Here is a 16825-nt window from a genome sequence, read left to right on the forward strand (position 1 = left end):
AATATAATTCTCTTTTGTTTGTACTTCAATGACAAACCAGCAACATGGTCATAGGAAACTTCATGGGAGTGAGAGGGCAGTATCCTAAACTTGTACCTGAGAAGAACAAGAATTGTTTGGTGGATAGCACTAATGGCATGACAATTTCCTCTTGATATTAAGAACCACATCCTTTATACTCATGCCTATAAGTGGTACAGTCAGTGAGAGAAAGATGCTCTTTCTTATTTCTGGTACATTTTTGCAAGGATATTTACTTGTTTTTACTTAGAATAATAAAGCCATTGGCAAAAGATAGCTTTTAGTAAACAGGCTCTGTTCAAACCTAAGCCAATGTTTGGATAAAATACAGAAACAATGTTTAACAATATTGCTACTCTGTGAAATAGACTATTGCTTTACGGCTATATTCACATAGAGAAGGGCATTAAGCTCACCACATTTTCACTTTAGTATCATCTAGTCCACTGAAATCAGGAACTACAGATGTTACACTGAAGACAGTGGTCAGAGTCCAAAAACATAATCTTTATACACAAACATGCAATCATTTATTTTTTTTTAAAGAATGCTGCTAATAAGCTGACAGCTCATTTACATTTTCTCTGCTAAACTCTTGGGAAAATGAAGAGAAAAGATGAATATGATGAGCCTCCTACTTTTACCTTGAAAATCTTATATAAATGCTGCTAATGAAATGATATTTCATCTAAATACTCTCATCTAACTTGACTGTATAATGTATTAAAATGTTGTTTGTGAGCAGAGGCATAAATAATTCAGTCTAGGAATACATTTATGTTGCAAAATTAGATTTAAATAAGCATAGCTATTTTAAGTTATAGAAGTGGTGTGAGTAGGAGTAGCTTAAGTAATGCAGAAGCACACAGCATTATCATGACTCATACTACCTGTCAGATTAATAGCATTTCTACACTTTCTATAACATACTTTCTATATTGATGACTTCACATGTAAATCACCAATAAATCAAGATACACAATAGTGCCTCTGTGGAACTATTTTGCACATATAATGTGAATAATGTTTTTTAGTATGTAATAATAGGCAAACAGAGCTTTAGAAATAGCAAAAGTAGTGCACGATTCTGTTTTATAGATAGAGAGATAGATCAAATTTTATTATATCTCAATGACATCTTATAGAAGTGTAGATATATTATATAATGATGGTGTTAAGTACAGTTATATAATACCAAAATTGTTCAGAGTCAGGCTGCCTTGAGCACAAGTAACATTGGCACCTCAAATCAGAGCAGGTAAGAAGGCAGGGACTGAGAATGAGAACTGTAGAAAAGTTTACGGAACAGATGAAAGCTAATTTTGTGATGGAGCCTCACTCTAGTGAAAGCATCTTGGCACACAAAATCAATGTGTCCAAAAGGTGCATTGAGTTCTAGGAGAAATTAAACCCAAAAGATACATGTCATTAGACAAAGAACATTCAACTATCTATTTAATCTGTAAATATGATTTTGCATGTATTTTACACTATGCTATAAAATACATAGGAAGAAAAAGGCAAATAACTAGTTTTAAGATCACAAACAAAACTGAAATCCAGGCAGTGAACCAGAAGATATGCTCAAATGCATAATTCTGGCTAATAATGGATCAGGACCACCTTTGCCCTTACATTTGCATCCCAGTAATGAGGCCTGCTGTGATAAGGATGTCCAGATAGCAGGAACCCCCTAACCCTGAGTTGGTAATATGCACTTTGCTGCTTCTAATTTATTCTCCTTATAGTTGGCAGAGAGATCATTTCATAATGCAGAATTGACCTGGAAGAATCATGATGCTTTATATCTTTGTAGCAATTATCAATATTATATTATATTATATTGTAATCAACATTATATTATATTAAACTTATTTTACATCAATTTTTTCACTAAACTTAGTTTCATGTCTGGTAATGACCAAGATTGCTTGTCATCCTTTATATTCCTGCACTTGGTACAATTCCCGGAACAGAGTGGACACCTTTGCAAGCATTTATTGAATTGGTCAGATACTAAGAAAAACAGACTTCAAGGTTACCTCATGGAAAACTATCTTGAGGTAAATTTTAAATAGGTTATTATATGGACAAGTGAATGGATAGATAGATGATAGAAGACAGATACATACATACATACCTACATAAAGTGGTGGAGGAAAAGATTAATGGAAGAATGGAAACATGGGTGAATGTTTGAATGAACTTATGGAAAGGCAGATATACAGATATATTTATATTTTGTATTTCTGGATTTCCATGTGAATGCTCATTTTCATCATCTTTCACTCAGTATCAGTGCTTTCCATATATTTTAGGCATTCATTCAATAGATAGAAAAATTTCCAGATATATAGAGCCTGAAAAACTAAACAACTGTTAAAATATTAATTGAACATTATATCTTCATTTCTTACACAAATACTATTAACAAATAAGTACCAAGATACTTTGATATACCATTTCCAATAAGTATAAAACTTTTGTTCAATGTCTACCAAAATCTACCTCAGCCATATCAGGAAAAGTCATCTAAAATAACAAGATTTAATATATTTCTGTCAAGATATGGCTTTACTGTTTTCATATATTTGATAAAAATGAAATAATAAAAGTTAAGATTTTCTGTCAGACAAGTAGGAATAAATGCATTACTCACTTGAACAATTATTTTTAAAATTATCATAAACATTAATATATATAGTAAGAATAGAATTTTGGATTCTTTCATTTCTTTAATTTCTCATTTCATCTCTTTGGTGTATACATAACTCAAGAATTATAGCACGTCTAGATTGTGAAGATAGACAACAATGAAAGACTACTCTTTACTTAAATTGTTGATTCTTATCCTAGCCCTTAAGCAGCACATTAATATATTAACTCATGTTTTGATAAATGTGAGAGCCTAAATTTTTTTAAAGAATAATAATATGATGAAATAAAAAAAAATTGCTCTGTGAAAAAAAAAAGAATAATAATTTGGATTGTTTAAGGTTAAAATGTTAGATAGGAGCTTTTGAAATTTTTAATAAGTTTCTTTGTCTCCTGCTTCCTCTCCCCCTGCCTCTCTTCTATCTCCCTCTCTTTCTCCTTCAAGATTATTGGTAGAGCCAGAGGCATGAATGTAGCATGAAAAGACTAATTCATTTGTTGCTGTTATTGCTTTTTCTGTTATTGCATATGCATAATCTTTGCTATTTGTTAAAAAATTGTGTTCACAATTCTGATAGACATATGCAAAAGATATCAGAAAGAACAATGTGGACAGACATCACTATATATACTGCAGACTGTAAAAATAAAATATTTAAATATGCTTTTACCATTATTTCAATTTTTAGTTGGAATAAACATATTCATAGAATATTAAAGTTTTTTTAAAAACTTATATATGAAAAAGAAAAAAATGTTGGTGAAATTATCTCATAAACACATATGTAAATACTCAAAAGAGATATTAACAGATCAATCCTACATATACAAAAAGAATAATACACTTAACCAATTTGAGTTTATTCTGGAAATAATAATTTGGTTCAATGTTAAAAGGTAATGAATGTAATGCAATCCAATGACAAAATAAGTGATTATCTGAGTAAGGGCAAAAACTAATAAAATGCAATACTCATTAATAATAAAAACTCTCACCAAACTTGGAAAATGAATTAATTTTCTTAATTTGATTATGACTATCTAAAAAAATTACTAGTCAAATATTGAAATGTTTTTTATGAGATTTTCATTAGAATGAGGATAAAAACATGACTGTAATACACTTTCATTCAACATTTTAATAGACCAACTAAACAGTATGATAAGGCATTAAAAGGAAAGAAAATTAATAGCAATTGGAAAGGGACAAATAAAAGTGTCAGTGCTCAAGTTTACATGATAGATATCTAATAATAAATTAATTGTAATCTAATGAGAAGCTATTATATTTAATAAGTGAGTTAATAAGATTGCTAATACACAGTCAATATATAAAATTGATTATATTCCTATGTGTAAGCAATAAACAATAACAAAATGAAGTATAAAAATTTACCATTAACCATGCTTTAAAAAATACCTAGTAATAGCTATGCAGTATATCTAAACAGAAAATAAAACTTTATTAAAGAAAGTTTAAACAGTCTTAAATAAATAGAAGGAAATGCCACATTCATGGATTAGAAGACTGAATGTTATAAAAACATGAATTCTGCTCTAAGTTAATTTATAGATTCAATGCAATTCTTATCAAATTAAAAATAGTTTGTGTAGTGTGAATGCAGGTGTGCATATATTAAAAAGCTGATCCTAAAATTTAAATTAAAATGACAAGGGCCCCAAATCCCAAAACAGCCTTGAAGAAGAACTATATATAAAGGCTTACTATTAATTTACTTTAACTAAGACATTGTGATATCAGCACAGTACAAACAGGTAGACAAATGAAACAGATGCATATCTCCAAACAAAATCACATATATAAGGAATCTTATTTATGGCAAAGGGGAAATGAAGGGCAGGGAGGAAAGAGGCCAGTCAGTACCATGTGGCTGGGTCATTTGGGTATCTCATAGGCAAAAATCTTAATTTTAGCTGCTGTCTAATATCACACCAAAAATGAACTGAAGATGGATTTTATATTTAAATATGAATCATAAAACAATAAAGATTTTAACATACAACATAGGAGACCATCTTTAAAATATTGAGGTGTGAAATATTTCTTAACCTGGACCTACAAAGGGTCATCCATAAAGACAAAAAGTATTACTGTTACCATATCTTCAAAAGATACCATTAAGAAGGAAAAAAGTTAAAACAGAGAATGGGTAAAATATTTGCCATACATATCACCAGTGAAAATATTGTTTCCTACATATAAATTCTAGAAATTATTTTTAAAAGAACATAAAAATAGAAAAACCATTGTTTCTTAGAGCTGAATAGTACTCCATGGTATACATATACCAATGGTGATATAGCACATCTTATATTTTCCTGGTTAGAGCTGGAACCCATACTACTAAGTGAAGTATCCCAAGAATGGAAAAACAAGCACCAGATATATTCTCCAGCAAACTGGTATTAACTGAGTAGCACCTAAGTGGACACATAGGTGCTACAGTAATAGGGTATTGGGGAGGTGGGAGGGGAGAGGGGGGCGGGTATATACAAACATAACGAGTGAGATGTGCACCATCTGGGGGATGGTCATGATGGAGACTCAGACTTTTGGGGGGAGGGGGGGAAATGGGCATTTATTGAAACCTTAAAATCTGTACCCCCATAATATGCCAAAATAAAAAAAAATAATAATAATAATAAAAAAAAAATTGAAAAAAAAATAGAAAAACTAGGCAGAAGACTTGAATAAGAATTCTTCAAGAGATAATATGCAAATGGGCATGACTACTGGGGAAAATGATTGATGTCAGTAGTCATCAGGAATATAAATTCCAATCTCATACCAACACCTAACCACCAGAAAAGATAAAATGAAAAGAGCATATAATACGACACGTTGGGGAGAATATAGAGTGACTGACACCCTCTCCACACTGATGGTTGGAGTGTAAATTAACATAGCCTCTTGTAATACCAATTGGCAGCATTTACCACATTTCAAATTTGCAATTTTTTTGATAGATTCCTAAATATCTGTCAGAAATGTATGATATTAAAACATCTGAATGGAGTTGTTTATAGGAGTATTATAGTTACTGTTCATTTTTTTACAAATAATTTGCATTGAAATTAATTGTTTTACATTCCTAGCATATAAATATTTCTAAAGTCAAGGTATATTTCTTTTGATAATCTCATGAAACCTGGTAGATACTGTTTTTATGTACAGGAAAAATTAAAATTATTTATTTTTAAACAGTGCTATTGTCATTTCTGGATTGCTCAAATCACTAATAGTTTATTAAAATCAATTCAAATATAGATTATATAATTCATTTACCTGAAATCTACATATCACTCTTTCAGAGCAGTTTATCCATTCTCATAGCATGGGGCTTAATTTTTTCTTTTCTTATTTCTTTATTTCCTAATTTGTTCTTGTTTGTTTGTTTTACAGACAAACATACCTGGCTATAAATCACTACTATATTGTTTAAATTGCTCTGTATCCATCCGAATATTACCTGGAAAATATTGGAAAACTAAGCATTCTCAATTCTATTTGTTACCAAAGTAATGCTTTCATATTTTAAATAATTTTCTTTTAAATATTTTAAGAAAAAAATTTAACCCTAAAGTATGGAAATGACAATAATGCTTGGAAAATTAATAATTCCTCAAAAAATTCAATGGGGATTTTCAAAGAGAAACATTTATTTTGTGAGTATCAGAGGCCTTCAACAAGTTTTCAATTTACAACTAATTTTATCCACTATGTATGGGTACTTCTCTTGCCTGAGAGCTATAAACTTTAATAGAGTCTCTGATACAAAGCTCACACTCTGACTAGGGAGGCCATAAAACACAGAAAAGGCAGATAGCCTAAATACACTCTCACCACCACCACCATTTTTTTTTCTTTTTTAATAAATGTCAGCTAAAAGCAAAAAAATAAAAAAAACCCAAAGAAGGCTTAGAATAAAATTTTATCAAAAATGTGACCTGACAATGAAAATGAAAATCACTGTTAGTAATTGTTTGGGAAATGCTTATACATCTGTAGTTGTTCTCCTAAGCTAAAAACATCTGTTTATTTCATTGTAAGGATAATAATTTTGTATGTCTTAGGCTAAGAGGTGAATCCACAGAGTTTCTGAATATAGAAAAATCAAATTAGAGTCATTAATGTGAGAACAAGGATAGTGACTACTGGGTAATTTGGAATTTGTGTGATCCCTTCCTAAGTATCTGGGATTGAATGTGTGTGTCGGAAGACTCAGGTTTTGTTTTGGTTTGGTTTTACTGGAAATTTTAAACCTAAACATCATTACCATTGCCAGATATTAATTAAAAGATAGTTATTACACATTTGAAATATGTTACCTACCACTCAAAACAGGTACATCTAATGCAAAGATTTCAGTTTTCTAAAAGAATGCATCAAACTTTTTAAATTATTTTCAGAAAATTTGTGAAATATAAAAAGGAAATATATTTCTAAAATTAAGTTAGTATTTCAAAACATGTACCTAAATGTAGGACATATAAGCATTCTCTTAATCCTCCCTGAAATTTGAGTATTTGAGAATGGTAGCATAATTTGTGTTTCACTTGAAGAACCAAACCTTTGGAAACTCATCTATTATTGCTTATCACACTAGTGTTGGCTGGTTTTCAGCTGGTTTTTTTTGTTTGTTTGTTTTTCAATTTTCATGAACTTTTTTTAAATGATAAAGTCTTCTTTGCAGACAATATTTGAAAAAATTCTGTAGAGCTGAATAATAATTAAATGAAGACTAAAATATGACTTCAGAAAAAAAGCTATTTATGTAAAATGGTTATGACAGAAGCCAGACTGGATTCTATTGAATAATGAATGAAATGTAAAAAACACTGACTTTTCTCTGAACTAAAATGCATTATATATTCTTCCTTTTGAAATTATTTGTACTAGAAAATTTCCTGACAAACAAAAAGTAAACAATATCACAAACTCCCCTATACTTATTACCCAGCTTCAATAACCATCACAGATTTGTCATTCTTGTTTCATTCATTTTCCTTTCCTCCATCCTCCCTATTTTTTAATTCAAAACATTTTGAATTAATTCCTGAAACAAATGGACTCAAATGATCAAGACTTGATTATTTTTTAACATAACCACAATGCCATTATTCCATTAATAAAATCTTCAGTAATTCCTTATTAAAATGTAATGCCTGTATTATGTTAAAATTTTCTAAACATCTCATACATCTTTTAAGAGTTGGTCTGTTTGAAGTAGGATCCCAGTAAGGTACACTTGCTGCATTTTGTTATGTTTTTAACTCACATTGAATTTAGAATAGTTACTTCTTCATATTTATTTATTCATTATTACTTTTTTTTTGCCATTGATTTGTTGAAAAATTCAGTCAGTTAGTCCATAAAATGTCCCACATTCTAGATTACACTATTTGCTTCCTTGTGTTATCTTTTCTTTCCTTACTACTCATTTTAAAAATCTTTGTATACTTCAAAATGTTTATGGAAAAGATTTAAATATTTTTAAAAAGATTTTGACGTTATAGATTGTGTGTGCTTGTGTGTGTATCTATGTGTGCCTTTGTCTGAGATGATTTATACTTATTAACTATGGTATGTAAACTTAAACTTTTATGTGCTGGGCAGGCTATGCTTCAAGGTGATCCTACTTTTGTAGGGATTCAACCAATATCTTATCTCACACATGTCATTTTAGCAGTATACAACCCCTCAAACTTGGTGTCCAAATACATGAAACCTCTTGGGTAATGTGAATGTTCTCTGACAAATATAAATTCCAGATCTTTTGTAACAACTTTCTATATTTTCACAAAATGTAGGGGTTTTTTTTTGTTTGTTCCTTGGTTTTACGAGTCTTTGAGTTAAAAATTTCAACTGGTGAAACAAAAAAGGTTGGAGCAGGAAAACAAACTAAGAATTTACGTGCTGTGTTTGTGAGAAAATGCTTTCTTTCCGTTTTATTTTCTATTTGATCTGCTGAGTTCTTACCAGCTTTTTGTTTTGGTATCTGATCCTGCAATTGCAGGCTAAAGGCAAAGGGATAGTTTCATCACTTGTTCTTAGCTGAAATAAAGCACATTCATGAAAAGTCTTCAAGTTTTTACCACTCAAAAATAGTAAATATCTGTATAAGTAATATATGATAATTATATGTTTTTAAAAATGAAATTACTTTTGTTTACATTTAATAATAACTGTGGCCTTCTGACTTTAATCTCTGGTTTTGCCAACCTCTCCCTCACGGTGAATCCTCAGCCATCTCACTAAAACACAGCTCTGTTCAGATAATATAGTACTTATTTCCCCTAGTTTCAAAGGCTTGCTATTTTCTTATTGAGTAAACACAAAACACCTTGTTACTCAGGGAACCAACAATCCATGAGCTGATCAAAACCTACATTTTGAGGCACACTGTTTCCTCGTACTTTCTTGAACTTAGTCATACTTGATACTTGTTTCCTCAAAGCTGGACAAGCATTTTGTTGTTGTTGTTGTTGTTTTAAGAAAACTATGGTGCTTTTACACAAAAGTGTGCTTTTCTCTCTAGCACATTTGGGCTAGACTTTCAGAACTAGTTTAGAAAAAAATCTGTACCTATTGAATATCTCATCATTTTATCAGATTTTTAGCCATTCTTTCTGTTTCATTCATAGCATTCTCCATGTATCTGTTTTAAAGATCCTCTTTCTGCTGTGGATAATATTTATTTACATATTTGACACTCCCTCTTCCTTGTGGAAAGAAGTCATGGCATTTATTTTTGCTAAATGGATCTGTATCCATTTAAAAGCCTGGATGTAGTTTTTAAATACCTTAAACTTAGAAAGCCAGACATTATGATATTCCATCTAGAATACCTATACAAATGATTGTATTTTAGAAAAAAATTAGTTTTTTTTCATGACATACTTTTGAAAAAGTATCATTCATATAGTTAAGTTGAATGTGATCAGAATATGTTATATACTATTGTCATTGAATTTTAGATATGACCCCAAAACAGACACTTGGACCATGGTTGCTCCTTTGAGTATGCCCAGAGATGCTGTTGGGGTCTGTCTCCTTGGTGACAGATTATATGCTGTTGGTGGCTATGATGGGCAGACATACCTCAACACTATGGAATCCTATGATCCACAAACTAATGAGTGGACACAGGTAAGACTGTCATCAGCATGATTTACTTCAAGTATAAGAATTTATTTCATTTATTTTTCTTGGAAAAGGGATATGCAAATAATAGCCTATCTTTTCAAATTACACTGAACCAAAAGTAATTGATTTAGTTCAATGTTGTGTTAATTTTGTAAACAACTCATTAAATTGTATGTTTTGTGTATTTTCCTCTTGTGTGTATAATACTTTAATAAAATTTATATTAAAAGGTGACATTCATGCTTTAATAGGATTTCTATTTCATTATAAGTCATAACAAGAAGCAGGAACTAAGTTTGCATTTCCTGAGCAAAAAATAAAAGCATAATACATTGGTTCACAAAACCCTAACTTTAGGATTTTTGGTTTTAGAAATAATTGGTATAAGGCAATGAGAGACTGCAGAAATCAACTTTTCTGACACTTATTTTTGTTGACTATGCTTGTTAGGTTCATTTTTACCTATTGAAAAGAAAATTTTCACTTGATGGTGTTGCTGGAAGCTCCAAATAGTAATCCTCACAGCCACAGTCAGAAAATAAGAAACTAATTGTCCCAGTTCAATTTTTTAAAAATAAACAGCTAAGGGCTCTGTATACACAGCCTGCCACTTATCAAGTGCTCTTTGACAATCATTTTTTCCAAGAAGATGGAGTAAAATGATTGGCTTGTCTTTGGAGAGGCATTATCCTTTGAATATACACTGTGTTTAAATAGGATCATACTAGAATGAACCAGATCCCATTCTGGTCACATAACTAGAGGATGTGTGTTGGGGGAGGGGCTGTGAAGGCAGAGCAATATAATTATAGGGAAAAACACCTTATACTGCATAGATACTATAGCATTCCTTATAATGAAGAGAATGGATAAATTTTCAGACTTGTGTCCTTAAAATCAAATTCTCTTTACTTTCCTTCTTTCATTTCCAAATTTTCAATATTTCTATTATTTCTCTCTTTTATCTGGAATCTAAAAGTAAGGTAGTGTTCAAATAAATAAATAGTTTCCATTAATCAGTCCGGTGACTGTCCAAAGCCTTATTTAGTGTAAGCAGAATAATAACCACATCTCATATGCCTCAGTGGGTGAAAGATTCTGATTTTGATTACAGAAATTGATTAAAATTTATTTGAAGAATTTGAAAAAACAAAATTTAAGTAAATTTATTTTGAAGATACTTACATTTAAATAAATACAACTTCTTTGTGCCAGTTTTGATATTATGTGTTCAGCAACAATATTAGTATAAGCTGACTTTAGAGTGCAAAACCAAACTCCTAATGGCCAGGCTAAGGTAACTGCATTATGAATCTCCCTTGCTCCTAAAGGAAAACTCTCAGATAAAAAAAAAAAAAAAAATACATCTGGCTAATTGAAAGAAGAAGAAGAAAGAATAGGAGAACGAAGAGGAAATAATAGGTGAACTAAGTTGTGTGATTTTCTATGTTTTATTTAATTGTTAGGGGAAAAGCATTTTTTATCCACAAGGCAGCAAATATAAAAGAAGCTAGCAATGCTGGCTTTTCACATCATTACACTAAAATTTTCAAGAATGTATTTTGACATTTTGTCTTTCTGAGTCCCTAGTGTTCCTAAAGAGAATACTGCATAGATTAATGATTGTTTATTTGCTAAGGAAATGTACCAGTTCAATGGTATGTATTTTAAATGTGCCACTTATACAAAAGAACATTAAATAAAGAAAGTTTATGGGTATATAAATGATATAATATAATATCTTCATTACATATTTATAATAAAGAGCCATTATGCTTATCCTTCCTCTAAAATTGAAATCAAAATAATGTATGTAGTAATAATAGGTAAAAGCCTCTAAAGACCACTTTCCCTCATCAGTATTTTATACATTATGGATCATACAGTATTTCATAAATACCAAAGTGATATTTAAAATGTTTTATAACAACTTTATTTTAGCACAATAAGCATTAATTTTCAAACTCTTAAATTACTTTAAGATTTTAATCTCATATCTTTTCATTATTTATATTTTTAAGACTCTCAAGGGACTATCAACAGGCCCACACAAAATCCCTTTGAAAACTTTCAGGATTCTAGCTTACTAGAAAGTTTTCTTATATTTGCTGGATAATTCCTGTCACTTTCACTCCATTTACCCTATAAGTGGACTAAATTGATTAGTTATCTCTGTATTATTTGCACCCACAAAGGACTGATTATTAGAATACATAAGCAAAGTGCATTAAGATATCAAAGAATATGTATATTTGGAAAACTCCCAGGTTAGCTGTAGTTGAAAATAATCTAAATAAGTTAGGAAGCAATTATCATATTTGTGCCTTAGTTTTACAGAGAAAACACACACACACACACACACACACACACACACACATGCTTATGGGGGGATGGTAAAGAAATTTTACTTTGTCATTTAACAGTGAGCTCATTTCTTACATTTTATTTGAAAAAATAAATATGTATGCTTCAAGACATAAAAAAAGAACTTTATCCCATTTCCCATAGCCTGAGTAAAATTACCCTTTCATGCTTTCTTTTGGGAAGGAGTCATAGGGCTGTCATTCTTCATTCATCTCTAGGTTGTAAGGAATGGAAGACTGTGTCATTTACTGTTGTCTCCAAAGACTAGCAAGACTAACAGTTGCTGGCATGGGGTATAAAATATGCTAATGTTTCTCAAAAAAATTGAGAACTATTGTTGCAACTAAGTTTCTTCTGCTGTGCATGGGATTTGTTTATTTGCAAATAATATATACAACCCTAAGGGAAATCTTCCTTTAGGAAATACTTAGAATGGGGTCTGGCAAATAACAGTTAACCAAATTAAAATATGGGGAGTGCTTTGACTTACAGAATAATAGCATTTTAAGAAGGAAAAACACAAGGCATGCTTCACTGCACAGAAAATAAACTAGTGAGCAATGGGTTTGGAGAGATAAACAGGGTCTATATTATGTAGGACTAGAAACCACATTAAAGTGCCTTGATTTTAAGAGTGAGGGGAGTTAATAAAGGAGTTTAAGCAGGAAAAGTGAATAAGCAGAATTGTATTTTTAAAATGATTGTGCTTGATACAATGTGTAAAATGATTCGGAGAAAGCAAGATTGGAGTGAGAGAAATCCATTAGGAGAATGTTTTACCAATCCACTTAAGGTAAATTTGTGACCTGAACTAAGTGGAAGATGGAAGGAATGCATAGAATTAAACTGGAGAGAGATTTAGAAGTCCTGATGATCTTTCAAATGTATGGTTGAGCGAGGGAAAACAAAGGGCTGTGGATTTGTGCTTGGGACAATATCTTGAACAACTGGGTAGAGAGGGTGTCATTCATGGACATAAGAAACAGGGAGATAGCATATTTAAAAAAAAATGGAAAGCATGTCTGAGAACTAGGAGAGAATGGGTATATACTTACATAATGAGTACAATGTGCAACACCAGGAGTATGGGCACGCTTAAAGCTCTGACTCAAGGTGGGAAGGGAGGCAAGGGCAATATATGTAACTTTAACAACATTTATACCCCCATAATATAATGAAATAAAAAAAAAGTTAAAAAATGGAAAGGATTCATTTTCACATGCACATATACACATATGCATATATAAAGATATAGACTTAGATGTACATAAAATATGGAGTTAACCTAATCACTTTGTATGTAGTTCAGTGCACAGCACTTTTCTATTGAATAAACATCAACAAAACTTTGGAAAACTTTTCAAAAAAATACAATTAGCCAATACCCATTCCATTGGCTAATTGAGTGGTAGGGCTTGTGCATACATGTAGACATGCGTCACTTAAACGCAAGGGTATGTTCTGAGAAATTCACCGTTAGGTGATTTTGTTGTTGTATGAACGTCATAGAGTGTACTTACACAAACTAGAGGGTATAGCCTGCTATACACCTAGACTATATGAAATAGTCTATATCATTCCTAGGCTTCAAACTTATACAGCATGCTACTGTGCTGAATACTGTAGGCACTGTAAAACTTTGTAATTGCAATAGCACTTACTTTAAAACACAAACACACTGTACAGTTGTGCAAAAATTTCTTCTTTCTTTATATTCTCATTCTATGATTTTTTAAAAAAATAACAGTATAGTAGGTTTGTTTATACCTATATCACCATGGCACATGAGTAGTGCCTTGAACTAGGACATTACCATGGTTACCGTATCACTATATAATAGATTTTTTTGAGCTCTGCTATGATCTTATGTGATCATCATCACATACCAGATCATAGTTGAATGGACCATGTTACTTACATCATGATTGTACTTTGTAAACGCTCCTTAAATAACTCTGATGTGAAAAAATTCTTGAAAATCATTAGATAACAAAAAAGACAATTGAAACATCATTCATTCTGGAGTCAGATAAACTTTAGTTTGTATCCATTATTGTTGTGGGATTTATATATTGTCTCTTGATATTCCAGTCATTCATCTGTCACATGGAAATAACAATACATGATGTGATTATAAAGATGACAATTGTGACCTATAATAATTATTATTAAGACAAAATAGGCTATCAAATATATTCACATGGTCCTTTACACCTCTCATTTTAGACAACTCTATGAGGAGGACAAAAGATGTTACATTATTTAAAAATAGTGTATTAAATGAAAGTAATAAAACAAATATCATGTGAATATTTTAACCTGCAACAAGATAAAGGGTAACAGTAAATACATTCAAAACCACTGGTAGAAAATAGAGATAATTTTCATATTTAGAGAATGAGAACATGTCATTTCTCAACCAATAAGATAATGTATGTGATTTGAGGTTATTTTGTCCTTAGCTATTTTATTTCTTACACTTTATGTACTTTCTTTTCAGTTTAGAATAATATCCTGTAATTTCTTGTCTGCCCTGATATTCTTAGAAAACTGTAATAAAAAAGTATTGATATCAAAAAGCTCAAATTATTAAAATGTTGGCTTACCTCCAAAGAATAAATTTTCATTACAAACTCTATAAAAACTATTGTTTTTAATATATTTCTAGTCATTTTCATATTCAACATTATTAAAAAAACTCAGTTCTCATTTCAACAATTGTCAAAAGATGAGAAAATTTTAATAAGCCCTATAGCAATTACAATTATGTCCTATTTATGGCAAAATATTAAAGTTATTTCATTGTATGTCTCTGTCTAGAATGAATGAATAACATTTAATTCAGTATAATATCTGGGGAAATAACTTCAAAATGATTACAGCTATTTCATCTAACATACACTCTAAGCTATCACTATAAAATATCATCACAAATGTGTCCATGCAAGCTCTACAATAAATCTTTATTGGAAACTTTTCTATAGTAGGCTTATTTCAATAAATATCATTAAGTATTATACTACTTTTATTAACAATTCCATAAGTAATTACAGGTTTTAAAATTTTCGATACACAAACCATTGTTTTTAAAATGCTGTTTTCAATGTTTTCATTTTTATTATACTACTTGTGGCTACAATGGGAAAACAGAAGCACATTTATTTATGATTTTTGTGTCTGTTTCCTTTAAATATATGACAATATTTATGTTTTTCTATGACAGTAAAATTTGTCTTGTGTTTCATCTTTTTTAACAGATGGCTTCTTTGAATATTGGGAGAGCAGGTGCCTGCGTGGTAGTCATCAAGCAACCTTGACTTATTCTTATTTTATTTGGAGCAATTTTATTTGCTGAAGTGGGTTATTTTTATATTGTATGGCAAGAGTGAGAACTTCTTGAGATGAAAACTTTTCAAGAACAAGGATTTCTGTAGACTTACCTACTGATGTCAAAAGAGGCAGAAGATCAGAATTATAGAAAACAGGAATACATCAAAAACAGGAACAATGCCTGGCCATATGTTAGTTCAGGAATGGTTATTGGTAATTTGTTTTGTATTATACCATACAATAACTAGAGTTACCAAAGGCTTGCTTTTCTTGAACAGTTGAAAGGAGATACCAATATTTGTGACATGGATAATTTTGTGACTGAAACTCATTCAATTGTTTTATAATCAGTGGCAATTATCCAAAAGATTGCCAAGAGTAGAAGACAGGATATTTCATCTGACAGAATCTGACTGGTTTAGTGTTCTTCTAATCAAACATGGTCAAACTATACAGCAGAATGATGTTTTAGTAAAACAAACCTGCTTCTTTCTCATTTTCTCAAGCTATGAGAACAATTAGAGAAACAGATTCATGCTTGTTTCTTGCATTCAGAAAACAAACTGTCCTGCTAATAAAAGCTGCATATCTCATCAGAGATGACGATTGAATTTAATGCAACCATGTTAGCAATCTGAAACTGGCAAACTCAAACGATTGTTTTCATTAGGCTTGCCACTTTGCTTAGCTTTTTTTAACACACTGAGCCAAAGATTCAGTACAATTATGGGCTTTTGCCTTATGTTGAGTTCAGTGTAAGCATGGAAGCTAGTTGTTATGAATATTGTATATATCCACTGCATGTTGAAGTCCTTTAGAACTTCATTCTTAAAAAAACTTAGAACTTCAAAAAGGATATGATCCATTAAGTTGAAGTATTTATGATTATTGCTAGCAGGAAAGCAGACTGTGGATTCCCATCCCCCATTTTTCAAACTTGTTACATTGATATGTACATTATTTTAAGACAAATGTTTGTAATTGTTTAAAGCATAAAGTGGAAACATTATACAATATCCTTAATAAATAAATCCATGTAAATTTTAAATACAATTAATAAATGATCAAAAAATTTGCTTTTATTCATGTATCTTTCTTTAATAAATTTTAATTCAGATCTAAGTTAAAAATTGACAATGTGTACTGCAGAGACAGGCAATTTTTATTAAAAAATAAGGGCTTCTAAATTAGGGAAGTATATGTTTTTATCAAAACACAAGTTCATTTCCTCCTTAATGCCATCCTGACAACAAATGCAACTTTTAAGTATCATTTTCTTACGTAGTC

The 16825-nt window shown here is 30.7% G+C and overlaps 1 protein-coding gene across 1 annotated transcript in view; it reads left to right on the forward strand.

Moving 5' to 3' along the window:
- The window catches only part of LOC105876427 (uncharacterized), a 52937-nt gene extending 36369 nt beyond the window's left edge, over positions 1–16568 (forward strand). The window contains exons 6-7 of the mRNA XM_076009391.1: positions 9676–9847; positions 15466–16568. Coding sequence (XP_075865506.1) covers positions 9676–9847; positions 15466–15525 — 232 coding nt within the window. The 3' untranslated portion in view covers positions 15526–16568. The remainder of the gene's footprint in view (positions 1–9675; positions 9848–15465) is intronic.
- The last annotated feature ends 257 nt before the right edge of the window (positions 16569–16825 follow it).

This window comes from Microcebus murinus, chromosome 13 (assembly GCF_040939455.1).
Source record: "Microcebus murinus isolate Inina chromosome 13, M.murinus_Inina_mat1.0, whole genome shotgun sequence".
Lineage (NCBI taxonomy): Eukaryota > Metazoa > Chordata > Mammalia > Primates > Cheirogaleidae > Microcebus > Microcebus murinus.